Source organism: Pteronotus mesoamericanus, unplaced genomic scaffold (assembly GCF_021234165.1).
Source record: "Pteronotus mesoamericanus isolate MK-2021 breed Mesoamerican mustached bat unplaced genomic scaffold, CSHL_Meso_final contig_2, whole genome shotgun sequence".
Classification (NCBI taxonomy): domain Eukaryota; kingdom Metazoa; phylum Chordata; class Mammalia; order Chiroptera; family Mormoopidae; genus Pteronotus; species Pteronotus mesoamericanus.
The window spans coordinates 21,890,743-21,908,909 of record NW_026555084.1 but is presented as its reverse complement, the minus strand read 5'-3'; the positions used below and the strand labels follow the sequence as shown (position 1 = coordinate 21,908,909).

Genomic DNA, 18,167 nt, shown 5'->3' with positions numbered 1-18,167 from the left:
TGTGGCTGTATGGGTGACAGAATTCTACTCTCCATGTCACTGTGGGCAATGACAACAGACATGATGCTGCACCTGGTCTTTACCTACAGTTTGCAGGAGTTGCTGCCAGACCTAAACAACAGCTGGGCACCTGCCTCCAGGCTGGCAGAGCTACAGTTTTACCTGGCCTTGGCCTGATCTCAGTGCCCTCACTCCTCCAGTGACTGGTCATTGTCCTGTGCCTACAATGCTCCTCCAGCCCTGCTTTCATCCTGGTTCTCATCCAAGCCTGGATTTGGAGTTGGTACCACTTCAGTGAGAGAGATTTCTCCTGCTCCTACAATCTGTGTGTGGCTTCAGATATTGCAAAATCTTAATTTGAAGTTCATTCAAGAAACATGCTTCAACTGTATATTCTCTGTAGTGCCAGCAATGAAGTCTTAAATATTACATTGGATTCAAATATATACGTGTGAGTTTTAATGCTTTTATTTCATAAATATCATCTTGTTATAAGTTTCTGTTGTTTTTTTCTTGTTGGTGTGGGAGGAGAGCTCTGCAAGTTTACTTGCTAGTTTTTCTGTATATTTTGATTTGTCTCATTAACCTGGACAGTTAATTTGGGGAAAGATTTGTGCCTATTAATGTATGTTCTGAAAAATTGTGTTTCCTACTAAAGAGTTCTTTCCTTGTAATATTGAAGAAGGTTCACTGTATCTTTAAGTTTCTGCCCATGAGCTTCTTTGAGAAGGTAAGAAACTGTAGATTTTGTTATACAGGAACAGAAATTCTCCTTCCAAGAACTATTCTTGTGGCTTTTAGTTGTTTCCTTTGTTTCCACATTTTCCAGGCTCTTGTCAGTCATGATATCCAAGGATTGGCTGCCAACATCTGGCCCAAGAACATTCTTTTGGTTAAAGATAAATAAATCACCCTAAACCTGAGATATTTTACTTAGTACTCTTTTACTAATTTTGCAATAAGTAAAAGAAGGAAGATAATCTAGTCTAAAAATCCTGCTATTTAAGGAAACAAACTTTTCTGGGAGAAATTATTGAGTGTGCTTGTAGGAGAATATATAATATTTTAATGGCCTGTCTAAAAATAAAGATGTGACCTACTTCTTTTCAGTTTTGAAGAATAGTACTACCTTTTGTGTCTCTTAAATTTGAAGTCTAAATTAGACATTCATGTGACATTTTTCCAGTGAAATTCCAAGAGCTCAATGTTGTTTTATTCAAAATATGTTACCTTTGAGTGAACTAAACATCTTTTAAAAACCAATATCCACATAATATATAGACACTTCAGAAAAAGATTAAAAATAAGGATGGGATAAAACATAATCTTCAGAAATGCTAAGGTTTCTGATAAATAGTCAAAGCACAATGGGGAGTAAATAGGACAGTCCAGTTTTTTAAACGTCTCACTTATATTCAGAAGTTTATTTTTTCCTTTGATTTTTCATCGTCACAGGGCAATTGCTCTCCTTTGTGGCCTGAGACATTATCAAGTGGTCAACATATATTACAGAGTGGAGGGATGATTTTTGTCCCCTTTGTGATATTCCCTGAATAGCAAAATAGGGAGATAGCTGGGAACACTGGGTTTCTACTGCATATTGAAATTTAGCAACATTTAGACTTGATTAAATGAACATAGAAGTTTCTCCTTTTCATACATATATGGTACAATGCTTAATTATTTCCATTACGAATAAACTAAGACTTAAGGATAGACAGGTTAGGTTAATGAGAAGAGGAAGTGTGTTATATGAGAGTGTAGTAACTGGTTATGACTCTAGGCGCCGCTGTTCACCAGTCTGGGAGATAAAGGTAGCGCGCGCGCGCGCGCGCGCGTATAACCCCTACCAAAAAAGAAAAAGAAAGAAAAAAAAAAGAACCTCCATCACCGCCAGATTGAAAACAGTCTCCCTGGGACTACCCAGGCCCTACTCCTGGACCACTTTCCGCTCTGAATTCTGAAAATTCAGTTAATTAAGGCTTAGAAGAACAAAGAAACAATACCCTTGGTACCAGACTGGGAGAAAACTGTGAAGCGAGAAAGCAATGACGATTTGGGTGAAGCTGCCCGGCTACAGCGGGCTGGTCCTGCTGTTCCTTTTTCTGGAGCTGTTGTTGGAAGCTCGGGCCGGGAAGATCCGCTACTCTGTGCCAGAAGAGACAGGCGAAGGTTTCTTCGTGGGCAACATCGCCAAAGACCTGGGGTTACAACCCCAGGAGCTGGCGGAGCGAGGAGTCCGCATCGTCTCCAGAGGTAGGACGCAGCTTTTTGCTCTGAATCCGCGAAGCAGCAGCAGCTTGATCACAGTGGGTAGGATAGACCGGGAGGAACTCTGTGCTCAGAGTGAGCAGTGTCTGGTGAATTTTAACATTTTGGTAGAGGATACAATGAAGCTTTTCCCTGTTGAAGTGGAAATAATTGATGTTAATGATAACACTCCCCAATTCCAGTTAGAAGAAGTGGAATTTAAAATGAATGAACTAACCACTCCAGGTACCAGAATCCCTCTACCTTTTGGGCAAGACCTTGATGTGGGTATTAATTCACTCCAGAGCTACCAGCTCAGCTCCAACCCTCATTTTTCCCTGGATGTGCAACAAGGAGCTGATGGATCCCAACACCCAGAGATGGTGCTGCAGAGTTTGCTGGATAGGGAAGAAGAAGCTGTCCACCATCTCCTCCTCACCGCTTCTGATGGGGGCAACCCAGTCCATTCAGGAACCCTTCACATTCGTGTTCAGGTAGTGGATGCAAATGACAATCCTCCAGCATTTACTCAAGCACAGTACCACACAAGTGTCCCGGAGAACGTGCCACTGGGCACTCAGCTGCTCATAGTAAAAGCCACTGACCCAGATGAAGGAGCCAATGCAGAAGTAACATACTCCTTTCATAACATAGACCAAAAAGTAGCCCAAATATTTCAGTTGGATTCTTACACAGGAGAAATATCAAATAAAGAACCCTTGGATTTTGAGGAATACAAAGTGTATCCAATGGAAATTCAGGCACAGGATGGTGCAGGTCTTATGTCTCTAACCAAGGTGCTGATCAAAGTTCTAGACATAAATGATAATGCCCCAGAAGTGACCATCACCTCTGTCACCACTGCAGTCCCAGAAAACTTTCCTCCTGCAACCATAATTGCTCTTATCAGTGTGCATGACCAGGACTCCGGAGACAATGGTCACACTACATGTTCCATTCCTGGAGATCTACCCTTTAAATTAGAAAAGTTAGTTGATAATTATTACCGTTTGGTGACAGAAAGAGCACTGGACAGAGAATTTACCTCCAGGTACAACATAACAGTAGTAGCAACAGATCAGGGAACTCCAACTCTATCTACTGAAATGCACATTTCATTGCAAGTGACAGACATCAACGACAACCCACCTGTCTTCAGTCAGGACTCCTACTCCATGTACATACTAGAAAACAACCCCAGAGGAGCCTCCATCTTCTCTGTGACAGCCCATGACACTGATAGCGATGAAAATGCACAAGTCACTTATTCCCTGGTCAAGGACACCATCCAGGAAGTACCTCTGTCTTCCTACATTTCCATCAATTCAGACACCGGCGTTCTGTACGCACTTCGATCTTTTGACTACGAGCAGTTTCGGGACCTGCAACTGAGAGTGACTGCTCGTGACAGCGGGGACCCGCCGCTTAGCAGCAACGTGTCCCTGAGCATATTCCTGCTGGACCAGAACGACAATGCACCCGAAATCTTGTACCCCACTCTCCCCACCGACGGTTCAACTGGTGTCGAGCTGGCACCTCGCTCTGCAAAACCTGGCTACCTGGTGACCAAGGTGGTAGCCGTGGACAGAGACTCAGGCCGGAACGCCTGGCTGTCCTACCGCCTGCTCAAGGCCAGCGAGCCAGGGCTTTTCTCGGTGGGGCGGCACACTGGCGAGGTTCGCACTGGGCGGGCCCTGCTAGACGGAGACGCGCTCAAGCAGAGCCTGGTGGTGGCCGTCCAGGATCATGGCCAGCCCCCTCTCTCGGCAACCGTCACGCTCACTGTGGCCGTCGCTGACAACATCCCAGACGTCCTGGCCGACCTGGGCAATCTGGAACCCTCCGCCAAACCTGACGACTCCAGCCTCACGCTCTACCTGGTAGTGGCAGTGACCACGGTCTCCTGCGTCTTCCTCGCCTTTGTCATCGTGCTGCTGGCGCTCAGGCTGAGGCGCTGGTACACATCACGTCTGCTCCAGGCTTCAGGAGGGGGGTTGGCAGGTATGCCCCCCTCGCAGTTTGTGGGCCTGGGTGGGATGCGGGCGTTGCTGCAGACATATTCGCACGAGGTCTCCCTGACCGCGGACTCGCGGAAGAGTCACCTGATATTCCCGCAGCCCAACTATGCGGACACACTCATCAGCCAGGAGAGCTGTGAGAAAAAGGATCTTCTATCAGCACCTCATTCTTTACTTGAAGAAAAAAAGAAAACGTTTTCTCAGGTAAACTTTTTGTGGTAAATTTACTTCGATAAATATAATCCCTGAGTTTGTTTACTTGCTTTCACTCTTTACTACTAACAGTGCTATTTCCCATTTATCTTTGTAGATTTCTATTTACAAATCCTGGGAAATTATTATTGTTTAATCCAGTATATTTATAATTGTTCTTTTATTGAAAAGGAGAGACTGTAGGTGGCTGGGATGAAGAGGTGCCGCCTCAGTGGTGGAAAATAACACTTGCTGCCTCAGAAACAAGGATATCTGGCTTCCAACATTTTCTTTCTTACTTCTGGCCAAATAGTTTTAAATTTTTAAAAAAAGATTTTATGTATTTATTTTAGAGGAGGGAAGACAGGGAGAAAGAGAGGGATAAAAACATCAATGTGTGGTTGCACTTTGTGTGCCCCCTGCTGGGGACCTGGCTTGCAACGCAGGCATGTACCCTAGACTGGGAATTGAACCAGTGACCCTTTGGTTTGCAGGTCGCTGCTCAATCCACTGAGCTGTACCAGCTAGGGCTTGGTCAAATGGCTTTATAGTTTGGGAGTTTATCTGGCAAGGACAGGGTTTGACTAGAAAAGAACCATCTATATTTATGTTACTAATAGTGTTTTCAAATTTCTTTCAGTTACATTTACCTCCTAATTTATCCCTAAATGTAATGTAGATGTCATCTGTCAGGTGTCAGGGTGCTATTTGAGGACATTTAAAGAGGTTAAGATTATTTAAAATAGTTTTTTGTTGTTGTTTTGTTAATATAAAATTACGGAAATCTATGTAAGCTGCAAATTTAAATTAGTGTTGACCATCTTAGTCCTTTGTTTAATCTTTCATTTTGAGATATTTTATGCAGGCTGAAGAATACATCAAATGTTTGTTACTTATAAAATAAAGTACTGAAATTAATGATAGAAAATTGACTATAAAATTTGAGAATCTTGAAGCCTACTGACTTGTAACTTTGTTCCTCTAATGGAAGTGACTAACAAAAATCAAGGATATAACCCATTTTAATGTGTGTGTTAACTCTTCACAAGGAATGTGTCATCGGGAAGTAAGTCCATGCTTCAATTTACTTACTCTGCTCCAATAAATTACAGAGATATATAAAATATAAAAAGAGAAAAGCAAAAGCATAGTAAGACACAAATAAAAGATAAATATCTAAATGGATGAAAGTGAAAAAGAAAGTGGTGAGCCACACTAAATCTGTGGGAGTTCTAGTCTTGAACTTAGATGAAGGCAGTGAAGATCAGGAGATTGTTCCAGCAGTGTAATAGACTCAAAAGTGCTTCAGGCTAAACAAGGGACCTGCGCCAGGCTTACTACTTAAATGTAAAATAAGCAATTAGGCCCTTCAGCTAGTTAAAAAGGGGAAATCACATAAAAAATGCTGCTTACCAGTTCCTGTGGTCATAACTTGGTGTAAGCCTAAGAACAAGTGAGAGTGGACACAGATGACTGGTTTCAGAAAATAAACTCTGAAAATATCTTTTTTGAGCTGTGATATTCAAAACACTGAACCCAGGAGTGAGAAAGGGAGAGGGAGTGGGGCGGGGTCCCTTCCACTTAAAATAAGTGTACAAACCAAAATATTGGAACACATTGTCTTCTGGAATTTATTGTTGCTAATGAGAAATTTTCTGTCAACAAATTGTCATTATTTTTTAAGGTAATATCTGTTTTCTCTCTGTTGGCTTTTAATTTTTTCTCATCCCTGCTGAATGTCTAAGTGTGGAGTTTTATTTTTATTTTGTTTGGTACAAAGAACATTCTCTCCATTAATAACATAACTTGTTATAATTTAAACTTTTCTCAGTTCTTAAAATATTGTTTCTGTATATATAAATGAACTGTTTACCTATTAAAAGATAAAGATTATCAAGTTGGATGATTTTTAAAATCCATCTATATTCTGCTGACAAGAAACATACATAAAACAAAAGTATACAGTATATATCTTTATTTTCAATATTTTAGTGTAATTCATACATGCTCACAGAACAAAACAGTCATGTCATGTCAGTATTAATATAACAGCAAAGTAGTATTTACGCAACAATGTTAGTAGTGATTTTTTTGAAAATAAACTGATCATTATTATAAAAAGAGCAGACAAAAGGATATAAAAATTATGAACTCCCATCAGTGAACAATATAGCTTTAGAAACAATACCAGGAGATTTTAAGCTAATTCCATAAGCAACAATAGACCTCATAGGCAGAAAATTATTAAGCATACAGAAAATTTGAATAACAGAATCTATAAGAGTGATCTAGTAGATCTATATAGAATCCTATACACAACAAACATAAAATAGTCATCCTTTATATGAGCATATGGAAAATATACAATGATTTACTATGTACATAGTCATCACAAAAAAAGGCACAGCAAATTTCCAAATACCAATAATATACATGTCATATAACATGTACTTAAATCACAAAGCTGGGGATGGTAGAAATAGGAAGAGCTTGGTAAAAAAAAAAAAATAAGGTATAAACTTTCAGTTATAAGACAAATAGCCCTGGCTGGTGTGGCTCAGTGGATTGAGCGCCAGTCTGTGAACCAAAGGGTCACCAGTTCAATTCCCAGTCAGGGCACATGCCTGGGTTGTAGGCCAGGTCCCCAGTAGGGGGTATGTGAAAGACAACCACACATTAATGTTTCTCTGCCTTTCTCTCTCCCTTCCTCTCTGTCTAAAAATAAATAAATAAAATCTAAAAAAAGAAGAACAAAATCTGAGATCTGAGTATAACATGGTACAGACTATAGTTGATGACATTGTATTGTATAATTTAAATTTGCTAAGAGAGTAGAATTTAAATGGTCTAATAAAAAAGGTAGATATGTGAGGTTATGGATGTGTTAATTAACTTGGGAGGAATCTTTTCACAATATACACATATATCAAATCATCATGCATATTTTAAATACCTTACAATTTTATTTGTCAATTATATCTTAATAAAGCTGTAAAAACATCAGAGGTCAAACACTTAAAAACAGTAAAATGAAACAAGAAAGTGTGGGTATTTAAATCTATGCCCCTACATTACTCTTGGATTTAAAAAATCACAATAGAAATGAAAACTATTTAGAAATAAACAATAAAAATATTATTTATTAAAATGGTAGAATGCAGCTAAAACAATATTTAGTGGTAAATTTATAGAAAAATACAATGCCTTTAAAAAACAAATGATTTAAGATAAATGAATTTAGCTTATCACTTAAGAAACAAAGCAAGAAACATAGCAGTCTGAACTGAAAGAAAATAGTAGGAAAAATAACAAAGAAGTATAAGTTATTGAAATGCAAGTAAGGAAGAATTTTGATGATGAAACAATAGAAGCAGACAATAAAGTTCATACGAGTGGGAGAAAATTAAACTTCTGTCAAGTCCAAGTTGGGACTAACATAGTCTAGGCAGATGCCTTGACTAAAATTCTTTTTAAACATCCTAAAGAAAAATCCAGCATTTTGATAAAAAGCAAAGACCTGTAGAAGGAGAAAGAGAAGGAAAAGCAAGGGAGACTGGGACAAAATAACATGACATGAATCATGAAGCATGAATGGGAAATTAATATACTGGATAAAACCAGATATTGTCAAAGACAAAGAAAGAAATCTTTAAAAAATTGCAATGAGGGATGTAGAGCAGTTATTTAATGAGACTCAAAAGCATTGAAACAATGTTGATAAAAAGGTTTTTAAAAACAAACCAGAGACTCTACTAGAAAGTGTGGTGAGTTGATATCAATTGTTTCCAATAAATAGTGCATCAGTATTCTTGGAGGACTGGAAAAGTGAAAATGAAAAAAGTTCAAGAGGGAAGAAGCCAAATGGCAAAAAGACAAATGAGATGAGAATGGGCAATCTCACTTAAAAATGTTGATTCAGAATCTCAAGACATTATCAACTACTGTTCACTAAATATTTTAAATAGTATTTATAGCTATTTATTATTATAAAATAACATTTATAGCTTATTATAGTTTATTTCAGGAATGCAAGGATATGTCAATAATATTTGTTGATCTAATGTAAAACTCCATAGTAAGAGATTAAGGATAAAAAGCCATATATTCATTTCAATATAGGCTTCAATATTCAATGCATGATTAAAATCTCTTAGTAAACTAGGAATTGAAGAAAATCTTTTAATCTGATAAATAGTATCTATTAAAAACTTCTAGACTACACAGAGCAATCTACAGACTTACGTCAATCCCTTTCAAAATCTTAGTGACATTTTTTGCAGAAGTAGAAAAATATCCATCCTAAAATTCATATGGAATATCATGGAATCTTAGATAGCCCAAGCAATCTTGTAAAAGAAAAATAAAGTAGGAGGTCTCATACTTCCCAATTTCAAAACTTCAAAGGTACAATAATCAGAACAGTATGGTACTAGCATAAAAACAAACATTTAGACCAGTAGACTAAAATAGAGAGACAAGAAATAAACTTACATAAATGATTTTCCACAAGGGTGCCAAGACTGTACAATGAAGAGAGGACAATCTTTTCAACAAATGATTTTGAGAAAACTGGATGTCCACATGAAAAAAAAAGAAATAGAATTTGAGCCTTTACCTTATACCATATACAAAAATTTACTCAAGATGGATCAAAGACCTAAACACAAGGGCTAAACTTATAAAACTTATAGAAGAAAACAGTGGAAAATCTTCATGACATTGGATTTGGCAATGATTTCTTAGGTGTGACACTGAAAACACAGGCAACAAAAGAAAAATAGACAAATTGGACTTCATCAAAATTTAAAACAATTATCTACAGAGTGAAAAATCAGTTCATAGAATGGGAGGAAATATTTGCAAGTTGTATATCTGATAAAGACTGACACCTGGAATATATAAAGATCTCCTGTAATTTGCAACCAAAAACAAACAACTGGATTTTAAAATAGACAATGAACTTGAATGGATGTTTCTCCAAATAAGATATACAAATGTACAATAAGCACATAAAATGATGCTGTGTATCACTAAACATTAGGGAAATACATATCAAAATCATAATGAGATGCCACTTCAAACCCATTAGGGATGACTATTATTTTTTTAATATTTTAAATAAAAATAACAAGTGCTAGTGATCACATGCAATACTGGAACATTTATCCACTGCTGGTGGGAATGTAAAATGATGCAACTGCTATGGAAATGGTATGGTGATTCCTCAAAAGAAGTAAACAGCATTATATGATTTAGTAATTCCACTTCTGGATATATACTCAAAAGAAACAAAAGTGGGTAGGTACTTGGACAGATATTTATATACCCATGTTCAAAGCAGAATTATTCACAATAGCCACAAAGTAGGAGCAAGCCAAGTGTCCACTGACAGGTGAATAGATAAACTGTGAATATATATATATATTCAGCCTTAAAAAAGGAAGGACTTTGACACATGCTACAACATGGATGAACCTCGAAGACATTATGCTAAGTGAAACAAGCTAGACAAAAAAGGACAAATTCTGTATGATTCATTTTATCATGAAGTTCTTAGAGTAGTCAAATTTATAGAGACAGGAAGTAGAATGATGGTTGCCAGCGGCAGAGGGAATCAGGAATGGGGAGTTAATGTTTACTGAGTATAGGGTTTCAGTTGGGGAAGATGAAAAAGTTCTGGAGATCAATGGTGGTAACGGTTGCACAACAGTGTGTATGCACTTAATGCTATAGAACTGCATGCTTGAAATCATTAAGATGGTCAATTTTATGTTGTATATATTGTGTGTATTACTGCATATATTACTGCAATTAAAAAAAAAAGTCCTGTTACTCTGCTGTTAAGATCATGAGAAAACATTCCATGCTGATAGCCCTCTCACAAACGTGGTGCATATTCCTAAAACCTGCCAAACTTTCTGGAAGAAGTGTGGCAAGCACCAACCCCACAAAGTAACACAGTACAAGAATGGCAAGGGTTCTCTGTATGCACAGGGACTATGACAGGAAGCAGAGTGGCTATGTTGGGCAGACAAAGCTGATTTTCCACAAAAAGGCTAAAGCTACAAAGAAGATTGTGCTGAGATATAAATGAATTGAGCCCAACTACAGACCTAAGAGAATGCTGGCTCTTAAGAGATGCAAGCATTTTTAACTGGGAGGAGATTAGAAGAGAAAGGGCCAAGTGATCCAGTTCTAAGCTTCATATGCTTCATATTTTGTGTTATTATGTTACTATGTGTTATTATGTTACTATGTGACAATAAAATATTGAGGATACACTAAAAAAAATGAGAAAAAAAAGCACAAATGGAAAAGCTGTATGGAAGGGAAGAGGCCATGCAACCACAGAGTCACCCAGATGTTTCAGCATACCAGCTGAGCCCAGTTCTCAGATGGTGCTGCATGGATAACAACCAGCAAGACCAGCAAAAGAACTGAAATGAATGACCCCAACTCAGAATGAAAACCACTGAACAAATGAAACCATGTCATTTTAAGATACTTGTTTTGGGATGGTTTGTTACACTTAATGATAACTGAGGTGATATGCACATAGTTTGACCTAGAAATCCAACTTTTTAGGTTAATATCATAGTTCTAGGGAGATGTGAACATGAGGAGACATATCCTGTAAGATTCATTGCCTCATTATCTGCAATAGTAAAGGAGGAAGGGGAGGGAGGTAGAGAGGGAAGGAGGTGAGGAGAGGAAAGAGAGGGAGAAAGGAAGGAAGAGAGAGAAGCTTAAGGCAAAAATAACCTAATATCCTCCTACAGATAATAGGAAAATAACTTTTAACATTTTTCACAAAATGGAATAGTTTACAACAGTTAAAAGAAACATCATCAACAGAGGTAAATAACAAAAGTGGAATGATGCAGAAAATGCTTTGAAGAATAAGTATAGCATGCTACTATTTGTATGAATTTGAAATAGGCAAAAATGTTTATGAATGCACCTATATGCAGTTGAAAAACATGCATGGGAATATTAACTGCTATATTCTGGATGGTGATTACTTCTATGGAAGGAGGAACAGGACTGTTTTTAAAGAAGGGTACTTAAGGGATTTGAATCTTTCTGTGGGTTTGTTTTTTAAAAATTGATCTCCAACAACCATAGTAAAAAACTTTTCAGGCAAGAATAGTCAATGGTGAAAGTTCATTTAGAAACAAAACATGTACATAGTATTAAAGCACCTCCTTACAAGATGCTAATTAAAACAAAGGGAAAACTGTGATTTTACTAGAGATATTATTACCAGAGAAGCCTAGATGTCACCATGATCAATGATCACCATGATCAACCAAATGATCAATGTTAACATTAGCAGTAATGGAACAAAGAGATCATGTGCCTTGTGATAAGATGCACAAAGAAGTCTACAACATCATTTCTGTAGCATACCTGCCCCAAAACCCCATAATCTGAATATAACCATGGGAAAGAAAAAAAAAGGATAGCTATTCCACTAAATAACTGGCTACTACTCTTGAAGAATAAAGTCATAAAATATAAATAAAAGGCTGATGAACTGTCTCAGATTAAGTGTAATTAAAGAGAAATGAGTAAATGTAATGCATACTCCTGGATTTGATCCTAGATCAGATATTTTTCTTTTTTCTATAAAAAGGCATTATTGTGGCTACTGAAAAAATTTTACTAGCATTTGTAGATAAAATACTATGTCAGTGCCAATTTACTGACTTTTATCATATTTTGGTAATGAGGGAATGTTACTGATTTTAAGAAATACACTCTGACGTACTTAAGAGGTAAAGGAGCATCATGTCTGCAACATACTCCAATATAGTTCAGAAAGATTGAGAGAGATGGAGAGAGACACAGAGCATGAAATCAAAATGTTAACGTTTGGGATAATATGGATGACAACTCAATGGAAATGCCTTTGTACTATTTCTGTAAGCTTTTCATAAGTTTGAAATTATTAAAAATAAAATATTTGAAAATTGATCTCAAATATGGCAAAATATTAAGATTTTATGAGTATTAAATGGTGTGTACACAGACTTTCATTCCATTATTTTCCATACTTGAGTATATATTTGAAATATTTCTGAGTTAATTTTTGAAATAACAAGTACATTATTTATAAGTACACAAGAATGAAATAGGAATAAAAAGACATCCACTGCATTGTATTTTATGTGCTTAGAAAACATTAAATATCAGAAAGAGGACTCGGAAAGCTCTGAGAACTTTGAGTGTCTTATTCTCCATGTGGCAAAACCCCTTCCTTGTTTCCTTGATGTTCCATGCTTCCTCTCACCTCCCAAGAATTTGAACTGAGGTTCTAGAACACTATTCCAACCTCTTTCTTGATTCAATCCTACCCTTTAGGATTCAGCTTCAATCATATCCTGGATAAGGACCCCCAAATCTAGGCTGGATACTCTTCCTATGTATTCCCCCATTGCCCAGTTTTTCCTACTATAATAGATCTTTTCTCTATTATAATATTGTTTGCTTTCCTTCCTCCTCCCCTATCCATGCTTCCTGAGAGCAGAGACTGTGTTGATCAGGTTAACCATTTCTATCTCTGTCATCAGTCAGGTGACATGTCAGGCACACTATAGTCACCCAATTAAGTTTCTGATAATTCAATATTTTAAATACATGTCTTGAAGTTAAGTGTTTAGCCATTGAACACAGAAGTTCAAAATATATAATCTTTGAAGGTAATGTAGCTAATGTTTTAAAATTGATCTTATTCTCTGAATACAAAATAAAAAGAGGCTGAAGCTGTGTGGAGCAAGGGCAGCAGCAACCTTGATTACTGCCTTGAACTTCAGTAGTACTTTCCTACCAACTACTGTCAAGGTCACATTCGTTTACATCATTCTTACTAATTCTGAGAGAAAGACTCCTGACTTGAAAGAGCTACTTCTAAGGTATCTTAGAACTGTAAGATTCTTCAAAGAAACTTTAAGTCACAAAGCTAACATAAGCAAATTACCGGTACTTGGGTTTGCCTGATAGGGTGCAGATATTACTTAAGCCTCTGAGCGTCGCTGTTGACCACCCAAGAAGTAAAAGCCTGCAAGACATCCAATCCCACACTACGGCTGCCACAACGCAAAGGGCTGGGCATTTTACCGCAAGCTTCCGGGTGGCTAAGAAATTCAGTCCAGAAGCCCACTAGTTTTCTCCACAGTGAGCTGCGTTCCAGGAATGCTGGTCACCCCAGACCCTCAAGAATAAAGATTGTATCCCTCACTGGGTGCTGGAAGTTGCCTCGGAGAAAAGACTGCAAGAGAAGGAATGGCGGTTTTGCAAAAGTTGCCACAACGCGGAAAGCTGGTCCTGCTGTACCTCCTTTTGGCGGCTCTGTGGGAGGCTGGAGTGGGGCAGATGCGCTACTCTGTGTCGGAGGAGATCGACAAGGGCTCCTTCGTGGGCAACATCGCCAAAGACTTGGGTTTGGAGCCCCTGGTACTGGCGGAGCGCGGAGTCCGCATCGTCTTCAGAGGTAGGACACAGCTCTTTGCTCTCAATCCGCGAAGCGGCAGCTTGGTCACCGCAGGCAGGATAGACCGGGAGGAGCTCTGCGCTCAGAGCACGAGGTGTCTGGTGAATTTTAACATCCTTTTGGAAGATAAATTGACTGTATATTCAGTAGAGGTGGAAATAACAGATATTAATGATAATGCCCCTCGGTTTGGAGTAGAGGACCTGGAGCTAAAAATCAGTGAAACAACTACGCCGGGATTCCGGATTCCTCTCAAGAGTGCTCATGATGCGGACGTAGGACAGAATACCCTTCAGAAGTACGAACTTAACCCAAATGACCATTTCTCCCTGGATGTGCGAAGCGGGGCAGATGGGAACAAGTACCCAGAGCTGGTGCTGCAGCGAACCCTGGACCGCGAGGAAGAGGCTGTTCACCACCTCGTCCTCATGGCTTTGGACGGGGGTGACCCAGTCCGATCTGGCACCTCCCGCATCCGAGTAATGGTCCTGGATGTGAACGACAATGCGCCTGTTTTTACACAGCCTGAGTACCATATAAGTGTTCCAGAGAATATGCCCGTAGGCACCAGGATACTCACAGTGACCGCCACTGACGCAGATGAGGGATACAACGCTCAAGTGGTATATTTTCAAGAGAAAAATCCTGGAAAATCCTCAGAGGTATTTGAGCTTAAGTCGACATCTGGAGATGTAATGATCATAAAAAGTCTAGATTATGAGGATGCCAAATTCCATGAAATTGATGTTGAAGCTCAGGATGGTCCGGGCCTTCTGACAAGAACGAAAGTAATTGTCACAGTTCTGGACATGAATGACAATGCCCCAGAATTTTACATGACCACTGCTACTAGCTCAATCTCTGAAGACTCTCCTCCAGGAACCATAATTGCACTTTTCAATGTACATGATAGAGACTCTGGGCAGAATGCATTTATCACATGTTCCCTTCCAGAGAACATTCCTTTCAAGTTAGAAAGGTCAGTGGACAATTATCACCGACTGGTTACAACCAATGCCCTTGACAGAGAACAGTTTTCCTCTTACAATATCACTGTGACTGCTAAAGATGGAGGGAACCCATCTCTGTCCACAGATGCTCATGTTTTACTGCAGGTGGCAGACATCAATGACAACCCACCCACCTTCCTTCACTCTTCCTACTCTGCCTACATTCTGGAAAACAACCCTAGAGGCACCTCCATCATCTCTGTGAAGGCCCATGACCCCGACAGCGACCAAAATGCCCGTGTAACTTACTCCTTGTTGGAGTACACCCTCCAGGGGGTGCTCCTGTCATCCTACATCTCCATCAACTCTGACACTGGGGTCCTATATGCCCTGCGCTCCTTTGACTATGAGCAGTTCCGTGAACTTCAATTGCGGGTGACAGCACAGGACAGCGGGAAACCACCGCTCAGTAGTAATGTGTCTCTGAGCTTATTTGTTCTGGATCAGAACGACAACACACCAGAGATCCTGTACCCTGCCCTCCCCACTGACGGTTCTACTGGCGTGGAGCTGGCACCCCGCTCTGTAGAACCTGGATATTTGGTGACCAAGGTGGTAGCAGTGGACAAAGACTCAGGCCAGAATGCCTGGCTGTCCTACCGCCTGCTCAAGGCCAGCGAGCCAGGGCTCTTCGTGGTGGGGCTGCACACGGGCGAGGTGCGCACTGCCCGGGCCCTGCTGGACAGAGATGCGCTCAAGCAGAGCCTGGTGGTGGCTGTCCAGGATCACGGCCAGCCCCCTCTCTCAGCCACCGTCACGCTCACGGTGGCCGTGGCTGACAGCATCCCAGATGTCTTAGCCGACCTAGGCAATCTGGAGCCTTCCACCAATCCTGATGACTCCAGTCTCATGCTGTATCTAGTGGTGGCAGTGACCGTGGTCTCCTCTGTCTTCCTCGCCTTTGTCATCGTGCTGCTGGCGCTCAGGCTGAGATGCTGGCATAGGTCACGTCTGCTCCAGGCTTCAGGAGAGGGGTTGGCGGGCGTGCCTGCCTCGCAGTTTGTGGGCATGGACGGGGTGCGGGCCTTCCTGCAGACGTATTCGCATGAGGTCTCCCTGACCGCAGACTCACGGAATAGTCACCTGATATTCCCGCAGCCCAACTATGTGGACACGCTCATCAGCCAGGAGAGCTGTGAGAAAAATGATCTCCTATCAGCACCCCAGTCTTTACTTGAAGATAAAGGAGAAGAAACAATTCCTCAGGTAAACTCTCTTCATAATATACTTAGGAGCTTATGCTAAAATAAATAAAATTACCTACTTACTTAGCTTCTTCCACTATTTACCATCTCCCTTCTATTTCCCATATTTTCTTGAGACTACATACAATTTTTAGAAAATGAGTCCTGGTGAATTATTTCTCACTTCTTCTAAGTGTTCACACATTGTAAGGGGGGAAAGGAGCCAGAATCACTGTATCATAAGTATAAGTCAGGAATTGGTAGGTGAAGATGGTACCTAAGTCATCAAAAGAGCATTGGGAATGGGGATACCTGGTTTCTTATACTTTCCCATCCTTAGGTGAATCATCTCATCTATCTGGATCAACAATTCTTTCTATCTTAAAAATACAAAGGTTGATATTACGTTTACTCAGGTGCTTTAAATTTTAAGGCTTTTATATTTTCTATTTGGTTTTGCATATGGATCATGAAACACTTGATTTCGCTAGTTTCTCCTCACCCAGTCTTATTTTTCCTTCAGTTTGGCAGTGAGGTTCTTCATTTTACTTGATTTGCATGGCCTTTCCTATTTAAAAGATGGAAATTTAGAAATACGTATGCTTCACCATGTTTCAGGAAGACATGTCATGGTATCTTTGCTTAGTTAAAAAAAAAAAATCTCATTTACCTTTACAGTAGCTATGTGTTTCTTGAAGAAGTGATTGAATTATTTGCTGTATAATAAATTGTCAGTGTAATAGTAAACATATTTCTCTTTGATGTTATTTTTCTTGTACCGGATAACCATATTGCCTTTAACTTTAAAAATAATATGTATTCTCAAGGGATTTGGAGGCCATGTCAATAACTGCCCCTGAAACCCTCTTTATACATCTCTCTTTCCAAACCTTCCTTCTGAAAGCATTTGAGGTTATGGCAACCTTTTTTTTACTGTATTTGGGACACAGGTAAGACCCAGAGGAAGATTCAGTAAATAAAAATCCCAATTAAAAAACCCCAAAACATTTCTAATCCTTTACCCAACCTCAGTTCCCCTCACAACCACAGCTTTCCTTCCCCACTCTACTTCCCATGTTAGCTTTTAGTATGTTAGTCATATAGCCAAAACAGAGAACAAAGAATATGCTAATATTTTTATGTAACTGGGATTATTTTTATTTTTATTTAGAAGTAATCATGTACTGAGTCTTGTACTTAATGGAATCATCATCTTTCAATGTGCTGTGGTTATTATATTTAAAAGCATCTGAGGGAAAATTGATCCAAGACAATGTATTCCATTGTGTTTATTACTATTATGCAATTCTCTATGAAATAAAATTGGAGCTCACTGTGGAATAATACCTTATAACATCTTGTAAGTAATTAATAAATTATGAACTGATGAAAATTAAAAACAGTTTCTTTTAATGTATATAGTAACACAAGAATAAATGCCTTATACATGGGTATATGATGCGTGATAATTTAAATGACAACTGTATTGTATTCCTATTTTGTGCTTGGAGAGGAAAACAAATACCAAAAAAAAAAAAAAGGTTTCTGGGACATAAAACAAATGTTTATCTCTCCTAGTTTCAGTGTGGGTCTTTCAAAATGCTTCTTACATTCTAGACCTAAGTGAACTACTTTCAGTACCCTGAAGTTCTGTGATTCCTCACTCACATCCAAGTATTGCCATGCTGTTCTCTCTCTTCCAGGCCTTTTCCCTGATCCACTCCTCTCCTGGTTTGTTTTTTTTTTTTTTTTTTGAAAACCTTTGCTATACTCCAAGGCCAGGATTACAATGCACCTTCATTCTTTGTTTGCCTTTATATCTTCATAATCTCTGTGAAGGAAGTGGTTTGTCCATATTGTTCATCTGAAACCCCCAGATATTATCCCCAATTATATGTTTGCTTAATGAATTGGTTAAATAAAAAAAATATTAAAACTAATATTTCAGGCTGTCAAGAACAAACATCAAGTGGCATAATTCATAAATATATCTGATGGTTCTGTGTGTTCTTAAACTTAG

At 39.0% G+C, this 18,167-nt stretch overlaps 2 protein-coding genes across 2 annotated transcripts in view; both read left to right on the top strand.

The window, feature by feature from the left end:
• The first annotated feature begins 2,003 nt into the window (after positions 1 to 2,003).
• On the top strand, positions 2,004 to 4,490 carry LOC129066408 (protocadherin gamma-A1-like). Its single transcript, XM_054567946.1, has one exon. The coding sequence runs from the start codon at positions 2,049 to 2,051 to the stop codon at positions 4,488 to 4,490; it is 2,442 nt and encodes an 813-aa protein (XP_054423921.1). The 5' UTR covers positions 2,004 to 2,048.
• A 9,115-nt stretch (positions 4,491 to 13,605) lies between these two features.
• LOC129066597 (protocadherin gamma-C4) overlaps positions 13,606 to 18,167 on the top strand; it is a 144,482-nt gene continuing 139,920 nt past the window's right edge. The window contains exon 1 of the mRNA XM_054568289.1: positions 13,606 to 16,169. Coding sequence (XP_054424264.1) covers positions 13,746 to 16,169 — 2,424 coding nt within the window. The 5' untranslated portion in view covers positions 13,606 to 13,745. The remainder of the gene's footprint in view (positions 16,170 to 18,167) is intronic.

Bases quoted from the DNA above. Each gene is read 5' to 3' on its own strand.
- LOC129066408 (XM_054567946.1), top strand. From the start codon at position 2,049: ATGACGATTTGGGTGAAGCTGCCCGGCTACAGCGGGCTGGTCCTGCTG.